The sequence below is a fragment of the Scyliorhinus canicula genome, chromosome 4 (genome assembly GCF_902713615.1).
Source record: "Scyliorhinus canicula chromosome 4, sScyCan1.1, whole genome shotgun sequence".
In the NCBI taxonomy this organism is placed as follows: Eukaryota; Metazoa; Chordata; class Chondrichthyes; order Carcharhiniformes; family Scyliorhinidae; genus Scyliorhinus; species Scyliorhinus canicula.
Genome location: NC_052149.1, coordinates 62,170,174 through 62,185,804, shown reverse-complemented (window position 1 = coordinate 62,185,804; position 15,631 = coordinate 62,170,174). Strand labels below are relative to the sequence as shown.

Below are 15,631 nucleotides of genomic sequence, written 5' to 3'. Positions count from 1 at the left end.
ACTGAAGCACTGACTTTCACCGTAGAGTAATCTTGAAGTGTTCACCAAATGGACAGATGGGACATAAGGGCTAATCAAGACTCAGCAAATTGTTGTTTCATAACATGCCAATAGTACTGCTCGTGTGAGCTTAGCACAGCAGTAATATTCAGATTCTAGTTCCCTTTCTAATACAGCAAAAAATTACTTTCAATAATGTGATGAGCAAATGCAGTGCCCATGTCCAGCAGAGCTATTCAAACCAGGAATGTCCTGGGTTGAATCCTGATCTGTCTAAGCCAAAGAGATTTAGCTGGAAAGCAGAGGCAGAAAGCCTTGGGAAGAAGCTTTGCACCTAGTGTGCACCAGGCTTGGATCGGCATTTTATCTACTCTCTGCATTGTATCTATCTATGACATTGAAGATAGGACCATTTAACTCTGCATTTAAAGTTTCTGTATTATTGTAACATTATTTATAAAGTTTTGGGAACTAATGCAAATGTACACCCAGTGTGCCACATTTATCGCTGCACTGCAAACAAGTGCTGAGCTACAATGGGCTGGATTCTCCGATTTGAAGACAAAGTTCTGACGCCAGCGTGGGAACAGTAGTGTTTTGCGCCCGAGCAACGGCACCAAAGCTGCACCGATCCTCCATCTGGTGGGGGGCTAGCAGGCATGCAGTATAAAGCCCCCGGCTTTGCCTGCGGATACGGCCGGAGATTTGCCGGGTCCGTGGCCGCGCATGCGCACGGCGGCGGCCTACAGCGGCCGTGCATCATGGCGCCAGCCGCGCACGAACCCGGCCTACCAAAAATTGCCCCCATTTGACCAGGCTCACCGCCCCCGGACCACCCCCCACCAGTGCTCCCAGCCCCCTTGCCCACGGAACGGCTCCCACCCAACAATGGCAGTACTGGATCAGTCCGCAGCCGCCATTCCGGGTTCACAAAAAAAAATAGGATAAGTGTTCCACGCTGTTGGGAACTCGGCTCATCGGGAACGGAGCATCGTGGGAGGGGCTCGGGTGACGTCCTGAGGCTGTCCTGATGGCGTGCAGCTTACCCTGCGAGTACACTGTTTTTGAGGGGGCGGAGCATTGCAATGGCGGCGCTGCCCCTGATTTCGGCGCAAACAGTGATTCTCTGGCCAATCACCAAACGCAATTTCGACGTCGGCGCCCAGAGAATCCAGCCCAATATATCAGAACAGCAGCCATACCCAATGAAGTTCCTGCATTTTGAACCTGAAGGTGTGATTATTTCAAACTCTTGGAAACAAGAAGAAATACCATGGTGTCAGTGGATGACGAATGAGCAAGGACTCAAAGATTTTAAATGGATTTGACGTTTAATAAGATTGAGAAAAATCAACCTGAAACAGATTGAGAAAAATACCAGGGTCAGTAGCACGAAAATAAAATGGCTGCTGTTGTAGTGATGAACACTCAGCTTCAGCCCAAAGTGAATTAAGAAGCTGATACTATTGTGGAGGTATTTGAAAAGTTTAAATAAAGGAGTGCACCTGATGTTTAGCAGTTTTTTCAAAGGCACCAGTGAAGAGGAAAGGGTCAGTTGTATCCTTTCATGGGCAGGAGACATTTGTTTAATTTAACAACATTGAAAAGTGCAGCCAAGAAATGTAAATTCAAGGAAATAGGTGAAAGGCTGATGGATCAGTTCATTTAGGGCTCTGCATACCCAAAGTACAAAAAATATTTGTTTGAAAACTACAAGCTCACAATTTTGCAGATTGTAGATACCACCAGAGCACATGGAGCCAGGAACAGAAGACGCAAATATTGAAATTGCAAATGGCTAGTCTACAGTTAAGAAATGGCAGCAAGATTGATGCAGTTAAAAAGTAACAAATGAATACACCAAATAGGGAGAAAGATGTGCAGGAGCTGTGGACGACCACACAAATTCATGGACAGAAATAACTGTCATGCTTACGGATGAAATTGTAGAGCTTGTGGAAAAGCCAATCACTGGGTAAAGAAAGGAAAGAAGATGATAAATGAGTTATCAGCGTCAGAGCCACAGGTAGAATTAGAAGGAAAGGAAATCAAAACATTCATACTCCGGAAGATGATGACAACTTGAGAACACAATAGACAAAGGAACCATATAATTGTATGAAATGGACGGATGTGACACTTTTTACAGATAAGAAATTCAGATCAGGAAAAGGTTAAGAAACAAGTCCACAAACACAAATCTGAAACTGAAGATGGATACCAGATCACAGAGTGACATCATCCCACTCAGACCATTCCAGAAGATCTTGCATGAAAGTTTAAAGACAATGATTACCCAAGGAAAGATGCTGTGAAACTGAACAATGCCATTTCGACAGCATACGAGGGGACTGAGATTCAACAGCAATGAACAACCCAAATCACAGGTACACACAGCGGAAATTGTGTTAACTGTATGATCGAATTCACTAAAACAGATGGTCCTGCCATCCTTGGGTTGAGCAATTGTGAAGAGCTGCAGCTTATCTCAGTAGATGAAGGAGGCAGCATTTAGGATTAAAGTAGTGCACCCATTGAAAAACGCCCTCCAATCAGAAGCAAGAAAGTGACTGCCAGATTCACAGAGCCTACATATTGGGTAAATCTATGATCTAGATGGTAGTGATACCGACCCTGCTATCTGGCTCAGAGATGTGGACTATATGCAGCAAGCACTTCAAAACACTGGGGAAGTACTATGGTAAGATCCTGCAAATCTATTGGCAGGATAGGCACACCAACGTCAGTGTTCACGCTCAGGCCAACATTCCCAGCATCAAAGCATTGACCATGCTCGATCAGCTCCACTGGGTGGGCCACATCATCCATGGAGCTTCAACACAGCAAGCGAGCCCCAGGGGGGCAGAGGATACACGTCAAGGACACTCCCAAAGCCTCCTTGACACTCCCAAAGCCTCCCCCAGATCGGGCAAATTAGGTCAAATGGTAGAGCGCTCACTTAGCATGTGAGAGTTAGTGGAATCAATGCCCACATTCTCCACTTTCATTTTTCACGGTGGCACAGTGGCATACTGCTGCCTCACAGCTCCAGAGTCCCAGGTTCAATTCCAGCCTCGGGTTACTGTCTGCGTGGAATTTGCACTTTCTCCCCGTGTCTGCTTGGGTTTCCTACGGGTGCTCCGGTTTCCTCCCACTGTCCAAAGATATGCAGGTGAGGTGGATTGGCCATGCTAAATTGCTCTTAGGCTTAAGTATGGTGCTCTTTCCAAGGGCTGGTGTAGACTCGATGGACCGAATGGCCTCCTTCTGCATTGTAAATTCTCTGAAAAAGTGTAACATCCCCATCATCACCTGGAAAGCCCTGGCCCAGGACCGCCCAAACTGGAGGAAAAGCATCCGGGAAGGAGCTGAACACCAAGAGTTCTAATGTCGCGAGCAAGCTGAAACCAAGTGTTGACAATAAAAGGAATGCATGACAACCTGGGCACATCACCCACCTGCTCCTCCAACCACTGTCTGTCTCACCTGTGACAGAGATTATAGGTCACGCATCAGACTCCTGACACCCGAGAACTCACTTTTATTTTGGAGACAAGCTATCCTCGAGGGACTGCTTAAGAAGAAGAAAATTCCACTGCTTGGACAGATAACATAGAACATAGAACATAGAACGATACAGCGCAGTACAGGCCCTTCGGCCCTCGATGTTGCACCGACATGGAAAAAATCTAAAGGCCATCTAACCTACACTATGCCCTTATCATCCATATGCTTATCCAATAAATTTTTAAATGCCCTCAATGTTGGCGAGTTCACTACTGTTGCAGGTAGGGCATTCCACGGCCTCACCACTCTTTGCGTAAAAAACCCACCTCTGACCTCTGTCCTATATCTATTACCCCTAAACATGCAAAGCCAAATAGATGGGCTGCAGTGATATATTGAAATTCTCAAGGCCAATTCTGAAAGACACAAAGAGCTCTTGACAGAAAAGGAAAGTGAGCAAATTCGGAAAGTTAAGGCAGCTAAAGAAGTAGATTTCCAGAAACTTACAGCCAAGATGAAAGGTTAGACCTCGAGAATAAGATTGCTGGCCTGGAGTGACGAAGGCTGAGCAAGAGATGAAGTGACAAGCTGCAAGGAAGTATATGGAAGAAGATTTGCAAACTGTACAGTTAGCAGAGGAGGCTTTCAAGAAGGACCTTAAATCAAAACTTCAGCGGCAAGAACATGAAAAAAGAATAGTAATTTTGACTTCAGTCAAGCAACTTAGTGAAGTGCAGATCAGTTTAACACCATATCACAGTGGGAGAATGATTTACTGGAGACAAACTGCAAGAAATGCTGGAAAGTTTGAAAGAGGATATACAAAATGTAAGAAGTCGATCAGAGTGGCACATCGGGAAGCTGAAAAACTAATGGAAGGCAGGCACATGATTGGAAGAGAAATATAAGCTGCAGAATCATAAAGCAGTGCTTGAGAAAAATACCGCCAAGCCAAAAGACAGACTACAGTGTGCAGCTTTAGCTAGGAACAGGCACATCATTTTAGCGCTGAAGCAATACAGTGGCTATGTTTTTTGAGAAAAGAAAACACGCTCAGTTTAATTATAAAAGTCAATTGTCAATCTTCTTTAGGTTAGGTATGGCATAATAAAGGTAATGATTGGAATAGTTATTTGGACACAGAAACAATATTTTTCTAAAGAAAGAGGGATGAGATATTGTTAGCATATCTATTATTCATAAGGAGCTAGGAACTAATTGTGATATGAATGTACATCCAGGGTGCAATATTTACTGTTGCACTGCTGTCAAGTGCTGAGCAACAATGTTGCACTTCACCACCTGTAAAAAGTACACTCAATGGAGCTCCAGCATTTTGAGTCTAAAAATGTAATTATTTCACACTTTTGGAAATCGAAGTTCCCGTTTCCTTGGACGTTAGTTGCATCAGGCATGAATAATGACAGCGTTTCTAATATGTGAGAAAAGCATTTCCCAATGTTCAAAACCGCAACCTTGAAAGTCAAGTTACGGTTCCTTAAGGTGAAAGTGTCTTTTGCAGCAATGCCATATATTATGTTTGAAGCCCCTGCATTAAGAGTGCTTTTACTATGGTAAATCCTTTCCTTGGATTACCATCTTGCCTTGGTGGAGAAGCTTAAGCGTTCTGTTGATCCCCAGAGCAATGCCATTGATGTACCATCAATTCGACTCAAGACACAATTAGGATCCGAACTGTGGCTTTAATCAGCTAGTTGTTAGCCCGGTGGTCGACTCCAGAGTAAGGCCGACCGCCGGGAACTCTGGGTACTTATACCCCGCCTCGGAGGCGGGATCTACTTGCCTCTCGACCAATTGGTGAGCAGTCACATGACTAGTCCCAGCCAATCGGACGAGAGGCACATGACCAGCCAGAGTCAATGGGAAACCCATGCTCTGCACCAATGGCAGTGCTCACATTCATACCACCACAGCTATCAGGTGTCTCAAGCTCCTAGCAGGGTCACCCATGACAGTAAGGTCGGAGGGGAGGAACCAATGCGCAATCCAAAACAAGTCCTCAATGGAGGATCAGCCGGAGGATGGTCGTCTGGTAACAACGGTTGCGATGGCGGATGAAGGCTGCAGCTGTAGGCAGACTCCCAGTTGTTAAGGTTCCCTTGCCACTGGCACTGGGCCTAGCCTCTGTTAAGCACCATTGTGTCTGCAGATGTGCAATGGCATACCCGCGTTAAAAGATGTCCCACACCAGGCGTCTACCAAGAGGTAACCAACACAGCCCCCACATAGAAAAGCCCTGCGGTGATCGGCGAGAGGTGATGGGGACAGGACCATGGGATCCAAAAGAACCTAGCTTCAGACTAGCATGTAGGCAGTAGAGTTTGATTCAATTGTCTTGCTCTTGGGATAGGAAAAGGAGAGCATTTCAGCAGCTTTCTTCATGACTGAGCAGCCCTCTTCAGGATCTGCTCTGCTCACCCTACATGGGGAAAGATGCCCTAAAAATAGTCTGTTCCGTCTCCAACCTAGATGTAAAACCACATCCAGTAGGCTCATCTACCTGTGGTCAGAAAATTAATTTGGGGCTCTCTCTCCATCAAGATCAATGGATTAACCCTACCAAGTGTGGCAGGAGCTACCTCTCATCTAAGGCTCACAGCGATGTGGAGAACCATCATTCTATCCAATCCACGAGCACCTTCTTCAGACGCCAAAGGATGAGAGCCTTTGATGACCGCGACATTTGTGCTGACACCATGATCCTCGTGTACAGAGCAGTCTTTTTATATAGAATTATAGAATTTACAGTCCTCCCAACTCTTCTGGACGGCTCAGAAACTTGGAACAATGTACAGACTCCATCTCAAGGACCTGGAAAGATACCATCAGTGCTGTCTGAGATGGATTCTCCACATCAGGTGGGAGGACAGGCGTACTAACGTCAGCGTCCTTGAAGAAGCCAAGAGCACAAAACATCAAGGCATGGTCCTCTGAAACCAAATCCGCTGGGCCAGCCATGTGCTTAGGATGGCATAGTCCTCACTGCAAAAGCAAATCTTCTTTGCCCAGCCCAAGGAAGGCTTCTGAACAAGAGGAGGCCGACCTCAAGAACGGCAACACAGACTTCAATGCCTGGGAGACCTTTGCTCAAAGAGACCTGCATGGAGGAACCTCCTGATAGAAGAGACACAATTCTTCGAGGACACCCGACTGCAAGGTTTGGAAAAGGAGCCTGAGAAAGGAATACAAGCAATCTAGAGTTCAAGGACTGACCCCACATCCTAGAAACACCTGCCAAGTGTGCGGTTGAAGATACGGCTCTAGGATCGGGCACATTAGTCATGTAAGGACCCACAGAATCCATGACCAGCATCACAGAGTTTCTTAGATGGATGATCATACTCATTAGAGAGCGATCGCCGAAGAAGAAGAGGAACTATGACAAACTGTTCAGTTTTACTTCGTTTCCAGTTGTCACTTCTTTGTGTGTGAAATGGTACCTCTTTCCAAGCAACAGTCTCTGAAGAGAGTGCTCCCTGACCTGAAATTAATAATTTCCCTTTGCTGCACCCAGCTCAGCATTACTCTCTCGCTCAGCCTCTTCCTTCCCTGGGCCTTTGAATTCAACCTGTTTCAAAGTGTTTATTTAATTTTTCCTGCTGCAAACTTGCACTGCTGAAGTAGTCAGAAGCTTTTTCCCAGGTTGGAAGAGTCAATTAATAATGATAATAATAATAATCTTTATTGTCACAAGTAGGTTTACATTAATGCTTCAATGAAGTTACTGTGAAAAGCCCCGAGGGGCTTCAATTACTAGGGGACATAGGTTTAAGGTGCAAGAGTTTAGAGGAGATGTGCGAGGAAAGTTTTTTACACAGAGGGCAGTGGGTGCCTGGAACTCGCTGCCGGAGGAGGTGGGGGAAGCACGTACAATAGGGCCATCTTGACAAATAGCATGAAAATAGAGGGTTACGGGCCCCAGAAGTGTAAAAATATTAGGTTAGAAGGGCTGCATAGTTGGTGCAGGCTAGGAAGGCCAAAGGGCCTGGTCCTGTACTGTACTTTTCTTTGTTCTCTGAAATCATAAGTGTCCTTTTAAGCTGGACATCACCGTTTAAATCTACTGCTTCATCATATCTCCCATTCCCACGACTGCACACTTTCAGCACGTAACTAACCTCAAAGTTGTGAAAACCTCACTGCTCTACACACTCCTGAAAAGAGATGCATCCTTCCATATATATGTACCAGTGTTGCACACCTAACATAAAATTATGTCCTTGAAGAAGCAGAAACAAATCACGCTCACTTTAAAACAATGCATCAGGAAAAATCTAATTCCACTTTGCAACTAAATTTTTCTTATTTTGTTTGCCTGAAACATCGGAAGCCTGGGACTTCTCTAAAGAACATAGACCATACAGCGCAGAAGGAGGCCATTTTGCCCATCGAGTCTGTACCGACCCACTCAAGCCCTCACTTCCACCCTATCCCCGTAACCCAATAACCCCTCCTAAACTTTTTGGTCACTAAGGGCAATTTATCATGGCTAATCCACCTAACCTGCACATCTTTGGACTGTAGGAGGAAATCGGAGCACCCGAAGGAAACTCACGTAGACACGGGGAGAACGTGCAGACTCCACACAGACAGTGACCCAGCGGGGAATTGAACCTGGGACCCTGGCGCTGTGAAGCCACAATTCCAGGCCCTTGTGCTACCGTGCTGCCCCTAAGAATACATTTTGTTCAGAAAACTGGACATTCAACAAACATACATTTTTGGTGCATTTGAGTTTCCTGCAGTGTCAGATATTTTGAACTCAAAACTGTCAAATGTCAGTTCTATGGAGGGATTGATGATATAGCGAACTGTACGTCTATCCACCTCTTCCTGGGTAAATGTGCCTTGAATGTATCCACCTGCAATTAAATAAACCCTCCGCATCAAAATATTTAATCTTCACCATTACTGAAGCAAGAGATATTAGGAACATTTATTGACATATTATTTGTAAAATAATAAGAGGCTCTATGGTAGATTTGCCATTCTGCCTAACTAATATCAGCATGTGGAAACTATGCATGATGTCTGCCCACTTAAGGAGAGCCCGTAAGTGATCTCTCAACCAAAATTTTAGGTTTTCCTTTAGTAATCAACCCCAAAATGGGGGAAATTCTCATTTCAGAATGAAGAACAATGTAAATCATATTGGAATGAGTGTAGGCCCAATTTTCTAGTGGTTTTGCAGGGAATATTGTGATGGTCTTATTTCATCCGTACAGTACACGTAACGGCTGCTTATAAGGGAGAGAAAATTAATCGAAGGAAATGTATTGAAAAAATAGAAACTTGGAAATCATGATATAATTTTCATCACTTTTATATGTAACCACCAATCATGGGAGTTGGGATGGCAGGGGAAGGCTTCCTGAAATGAAGGGGAACAAGTGCATATTTCACGGTACTGAACCCAGTTTTACTGATGGGGCCTACCTGGTTTACGTATACAAATCCAGAAATCTAACCTCGTAACACTAAGCTTTCTACCTGTCATAATAAGATAATAATTTGTTTGACAAGATGATAATTATCAAATAGACAATTGAACGTTTGATATCGCGATAATACAAAATACCTGTCTGCGTTGGTAGTTGTAAACAGTACAATTTCATATTTTTAGAAGGTTACTGCTTTGATTTTCATGTTTGTATCAATTAATAGATTACCTGTTGTTGTACTTTCCAAGTATCCATAGTAAGGTGGACGGAGAATTGTATAAATCAGCTCCTCATCTTTGCTGTCCACATCTGAGGCTTTTAAATTACGGGCAGTGATGTAGATACCAAAACGTCCATCTCTCAGATTGTCAATTATAGTTGGGCTGTGATTGATGAGGATGTCGGGAGATGTCTTGTCTACATGCTCCACCTGCAATTAATGTACTGTGTGTAATTAGAAATGCTAATTATTTTCTGGTGAGAGTCTTCGTCAATGGTCTACACCTTAAGAAATTCTTCGCCAGATTAATATAACTTAGTTCTCAAATTGTCCTTTGTTGCATTACACATTTTTTGAAAATATTTTATTCACCTTAGTAAAAGGTTTAGCCAAGAAAAAGGAACCTGTTAAACATTTGTAAAACAATTAAATCGAATGAATCGTAGAACATTTACAACACTGAAGGAAGCCATTGGGCCTATCAGGTCCTAAGAATGCAAGATCTTGTTAAGACATAGGGGGTATTTTTGTTCATTCTGTCAATTAATTATTGTTATATTACCTTACGTATTATATATATTACTCTCTGGAACCAGCTGAATTGTTGAAATGAGTAATAGTCTTCTTTTAAGTATAATCTAATTTATTGAGTAATATAAATAAATATTGTGAGTTCTTTTACTTAGTAAATTAAGAAACAATTATAGAGATAACTAAGTAAATTATACAATGCATTGCTTTGATAACAAATAACTTCTCTCTCTAGCTTTACTATATCTGTTCTCTCTGCACTCCTGATACACCGTGCTATCAGAAAGAGTGTGAAAACCATTAATATAGGTTCTGATAGTGAGACCTCTAGTGTCAATTGTCTGTACTAGCATTACAAATATTGATTATGTATATTGATATACAGAGATCACTACAATTATTACCATATATACTCATGTAAAAATCGAATTTCTGAGTCCCTTTTTGAGGAAGAATGTTAAGGGGACAACTGTTAAATGGGTAATGTTTTTGAGCAACTTACTTTCAACTACTGATGCATGTGGCTCACACCACCAGGAGAGAAATGTACTGGGTTATCAATCTCTAGGTTTTGCAATTTGCAAGAAAGTGGATTGGAGCAAGAAGGTAGCTGTAAAAGATAATTTTTCAATAACCTCACCCTTCACCATTCCCGCTAACTCCAGCATGAAGCCACCGCTAAACATTATCTTCCCCTAACCACCACCACCCCACCCCCACCACCGTCAGCATCCTGCAGGGACCACCCCCTCCGTGACACCCTGGTCCACTCCTCCATTGCCCCAACCTTTCATCTCGTTCCCACTGCACCTTCCCATGCAATGACAGAAGGTGCAAGACTAGCCCCTTTACTTGCTCACTGTCCAAAGGCAAAAAACACACTTTTTAGGTGAAGCAGCACTTCACTTGCATTTCCTTCAACTTGGTCTACTGTATTTGCTGCTCCCAATGCAGTCTCCTCTATTTGGGGAGACTAAATTCAGACTGGGTGACCATTCTGCGGAATGCCTTTGCTTCATCCGCAAGCAACGTAGAAGTAGTGATGCCCATCACAAACTGGAAGAACAGCACCTCATCTTCCAATTAGGCATGTTCCAGTCTCTGGACTCAACATTGAGTTCAATAACCTTAGATTGTGAATTTTCCTCTCTATCTTGACACCCCCCCCCCCCCCCCCCCCCCCCCCCCCCATTTTTATTTTTATTTTGCGGTTGGGGCTTATCCCAACACAACCATAGCTTGCCCCACCTGGCCACTTGGTCCTTCCTGTTCTGTTTTGCTCCCACTGAGCACTAACCTTTGTTCTCCCATTAGCGCACTACCTTTTCTCACCTTTAACACTCTTCAGTTATTAATGGCACAATTGAAACCCAATTTGTCTTATGCCATGACAGCTTTGCGAATCTCTCCTTTGATCAGAACTATCCCTGTCTTTCTATACTGCCCCACCTCCTCCACGCATCTCTCCAACTATATCATTCATCAGTGTAAATGGAAATAAGATTGTCGCCGGCAAAATGTCGGGCTGGATTCTCCATTTTGGTTCCCACGCCGGTGTGAAAACGGTGGTCTTTGATGCCAGGTAAATTGGCGCAAAACTGCCAGTGATTCACTGTTTTGCTGGGGGCTAGCAGGAAGGCAGTGTAGAGCTCACAGCCCTAGGTACCGATACGGCCTGGAGGACTTCCAGTTCTGTTGCGGTGCATGCACACAGCAGTAGTCTGTAGCGGCCGCGCGTGCGCGATGCCGGACTCAACCCGCGGACCTGGACCATAAAAGTAGTGCCCCCCTTCAGCGCTCGCGTGGCCTGGACTGCCCGCCCACAGTGCCCCCAGCCCTGAATGAAGGTCCCCTGCCTGCGGATCGGCCCTCCCTCGACTGAGTTTGCAGCCACCACGCGAGGTTCCCGGATGGTGTGAACACATGTAAACCACGCCGTCGGGGACTCCAGCTGTGGGAGATGGAGCATCATGGGGCGGGTCTCAAGCAATGGCCTGAGGCTGTGGATAATCAGTGTTTTTCAAGGGGGCTAGAATAGAAAAACCAGCACTGCTCCCGATATTGGTGTCAAAACGGATTCTCCGCCCCGTCGCCGAATACGATTTCGGCGTCGGGGTGCGGAGAATCCAGCCACTCATTTCTTGATTTTCCAAGCTCCTGTCCAGGAAGGGTGGGAACCTCATTTAAATGCATTAGGATGTAATTTGCGAGCTGCCCCATTGGGACTTCCACCCTCTCTGAACATTCATTGAGCACTGGCATGACATTATGCTGGTGCAGTTTACAACAGCTCTGTTGTAAACTAAACATTATTTGGTGACCTCAGGCGCGATTCTCTGACCCTGCTGCACCCAACATGGATCCAGGCACGATGAGTGAACTGTGCTCGAGGCGGAAATCAGGCTACATGCCGATTGTGAGTCACCTGACTCGCTCCGCCCGGTGCGATCCGGATCTCGCCCTCGCTGGGCAGATTTGCCCAGTGCCCAGGACTCAGTGGCCATGCATGGGAGACCTTGTCAGGGCACCATTTAGCACTGATCCACACAAATGTGGATAAGTCATAACAGCACCTGGTGGGGTCTCCCATGCCATTGGTTACCCCCAGGTCTTCCAAGATAGGACAGTGTGACACCTTGGCACTCCCCCTGGCACCTGGACACCTTGGCCCCCTTTATAGTCTGGACTTTATCCTTGACTGGTTGTAGCCCCTCACTATCCACGTGGTATCTGCGGTAGGTCACTCTCTTGACACGGAAAACACATTTACTCCATTTTAGTCAGGAGCCCACATGGACGAAACGTTGGAGTACCTCTTGGAAATTTTCCATGTGCTCCAGCTCCATGGAACCGGTCATAGGAATGTCATCTAGGTAGACGGCCACTTTTGGCAAGCCCTGTAATATGTTCTCCTTGGCCAGGGGGCTGATGAAAATCCAAATGGAAGGCGGGTTTATTCAAACAGTCCACGATGTGTATTTATCACGGTAAACCTTTTCAGATTCCAGGTCAGGCTTCACTTGAAGATACATATGGCTTGCATCGAGCTTTGTAAATGAACAGCCCCTGGCCAGCCCAGCATTCAATTTTCAACCCCAGGCATCGGGTAGCTGTCCAATCACGAAGCCCTGTTGACAGTAAGCTTGAAGTCCTCACACGGCCAGATGTTTTTATTAGGTTTCATCACTGGCACCAACGATGCAGCCTATCCCGCAAAGTTTACGGGTCAGGTGACGCCTAGATCTTACAACTGTTGCAGTTCTGCATCCACTTTAGGAAGTAGTGCATAGAGAACCGGCCTCGCCAGAAGTACCAAGGCTGAGCAGTAAGATCGACATAGAAGCGGGCTCTGGTACACTTAACCCTGCCCAGAATTTCCTGAAAAACTTCCAGATGTTTATTCAACATATAAAAATTGTCGGAGGACTTCCGGTGGCAGCCATGGTGTGAGTGATCGCATGTTTGGCAGCTTCCGCTCGAGGATGATTTTTTTTTGGTCCTTTTTCCTGGTTGCCGGGTGGATGTTTTGGAGAATAAAGGTGCAGAGGTGATGGAGAAAAGCTATACTCCACTGGTGAGGTTGGTGGATGGATCCGCAGACCAGAAGTGGGTCGAAAAGGAAAGAGCTGCAGGAACAAGGAACTCTTTGTGTGGCACAGGGGAAGATGGTAGAGGGTCAGCCCTACCAGCCCAATGGTCGATGGAGCAGTTAATGGACTTTCTGAATGAAACGTTCAGTCAGCAGAGAAGGGAGGCTTAGGAGGATCTGGCGAAGGTAGTAGACCCGCTGAAAGCGGGCATTGACCACGTGGAGCTGAGGCTGGAGACCCAGAGCCAGGCGTTCCAGAAGGTGGACGAGGCAGTGGGGAGCAAGGGGAACAGTTATCTCCTTGGTGGCTGAAGTTGGGATCCTGAGTCGTGGTGCACAGGAGCGACCGAATGGAGTGAAGTGCGTCGGGGAGGACCTCCTGCATCCAGAGGAAATCCACACAGACATGGGGAGAACGTGCAGATCCTCACACTCAGTGACCCAAGCCGGGAATCAAACCTGGGACCCTGGCGCTCTGAAGCAACAGTGCTAACCACTATGCCTCCGTGCTGCCGGGGAAGGTTCGTGATGGTGAGCGGGAAATTGGAGAGGATGCCAGTGGTCCTGGTGAACGTTTATGCCCCAAATTGGGAATGTGTCGAATTTATGAGGCGGGATTTGGGGAGGATCCGGATTTGGATTCACACTAATTGATCATGGGGGGTAGTTTTAATACCGTTATCAAACCGAGATTGGACTGATTGAGTCCGTGATCGGGGATGATGTCAATGGTGGCGAAGGAGCTTACGGGGTTCAAGGGGGGGAGGGTTGATCGGTGGAGGTTCGGAAGGTCGAGGGTGAAGGAATTTACGTACTTCTGCCATGTGCACAGAGTATATTGGCGGATCGACTACTTTGTGGTGGATAAGACTCTGCTGGTGGGCGTGGTCAATTCGGGGTATTTGGCTATTGTGGTTTCTGACCACATGCCAGACTGGCTGGACTTGCAAGTGAACTGGGGGAGGGGGCAGCACCCTCACTGGAGGTTAGAAGTGGGGTTATTAGCAGACGAGGAGCTGGTGAGCAGGTGAGGGCTGCCATTCATGGATATGTGGAGCTGAATGATACTGTTGAGGTTTTGGCTTCCACGCTATGGGAGGCGCTTAAGAAAGTGGTCAGGAGGGAGCTTATAATGATCTGGGTGCACAGGGTCAAGATAGAGTGGGCAGAGATGGCAAGACTGGTGGAGAAGATCCACCAGCAAATATGGTCATGGTTAGGAAGTGGGTAATGTGGTGGGGTCGGCGTGCGAGCGGATGAAGGCAGCCTCTTGTAAGGTCACTAACCTAGGGGCAAGGTTGATGGCGTCTCTGCCATTCTCTCTGGTCAGGTATTCCACAAGCCTGAGGGTGTGGGGAGAGTGGTGGCAGCAACTGAGGTTGGAGGTGCCTTGGTTTGGGCACCGATATGTGGGAATCATTGATTTGCTCCGGTGGGGTGGGACGCAAGGTTCTGGGGGTGTCAGCGGTGGGGATTGTGTGGTTTGGGGACCTTTTTGTGAAGGGATGCTTCTCAAGCCCAGAGGAATTGAAAGAGGAGTACGGGCTGCCCAGCGGGAATGGGTTCCGGTACTTGCAAGTACAGGATTATGCGAGGAAGTAGGTGCCATCCTTTCCCGACTTGCCGCTCCCGGGACTGTGGGACAAGGTGCTGTTGAAAACAGGAGTTGGTGAGGGTAAGGTGTTGGAGATTTATAAGGAATTAATAGACTTGGAGGGAGCCCCGAATGGAGAGGTTAAGTGGGAGGAAGAGCTGGGGAGGGAGGTGGAGGCTGGGTTATGAGGATGGAAGCCGTTTATTGATTTCTTCAAAGATAGTTAAGACAGTGCAACACAATGGTGCAGTGGTTAGCACGGTTGCCTCAAGGCGCCGAGGTCCCAGTGATTGGAATCGCTAGCTTTCAGAGCATACCTCCTTCATCAGGTGACTCACCGGAGGAAGGAGCTGTGCTCCTAAAGCTAGCGATTCCAAAGAAACGTATTGGACTTTAATCTGGAATTCTTTCTGAGAACGGAAACTGTTATCTTGCTGCGGCCTGTCCTGCGTCTGACTTTAGTCCCACTTTACATGTTGACTTCATTCGCTCCAAAGAGTTATTAACAAACCACTCAAATTGTCAGGGCAATAAAGGATGTCCAGTGTCATCCACAAACAATTGTACAAAGGTTATCAGTCTTCTATCATTCTTTAACTAGTTCTGAATTATCATTCAGTGATTAGTACTGTTGCTTCACAGCGCCAGGGACCCAGGTTCAATTCCTGGCTTGGGTCACTGTCTGTGCGGAGTCTGCACTTTCTCCCCTTGGCTGCGTGGGTTTCCTC

The 15,631-nt window shown here is 46.2% G+C and overlaps 1 protein-coding gene across 2 annotated transcripts in view; it reads right to left on the bottom strand.

Moving 5' to 3' along the window:
* Positions 1-15,631, bottom strand: part of frem1b (Fras1 related extracellular matrix 1b) — a 344,830-nt gene that overhangs the window by 41,758 nt on the left and 287,441 nt on the right. Inside the window, exons 26-27 of one of the 2 annotated variants that reach the window (XM_038794342.1) lie at positions 9,198-9,399; positions 8,246-8,390 (exon numbers count right to left, since the gene is read on the bottom strand). In XM_038794342.1, the coding sequence (XP_038650270.1) occupies positions 8,246-8,390; positions 9,198-9,399 (347 nt within the window). Of the gene's footprint in view, positions 1-8,245; positions 8,394-9,197; positions 9,400-15,631 lie in introns of both variants that reach the window. The other variant, XM_038794341.1, reaches the window with a different exon arrangement.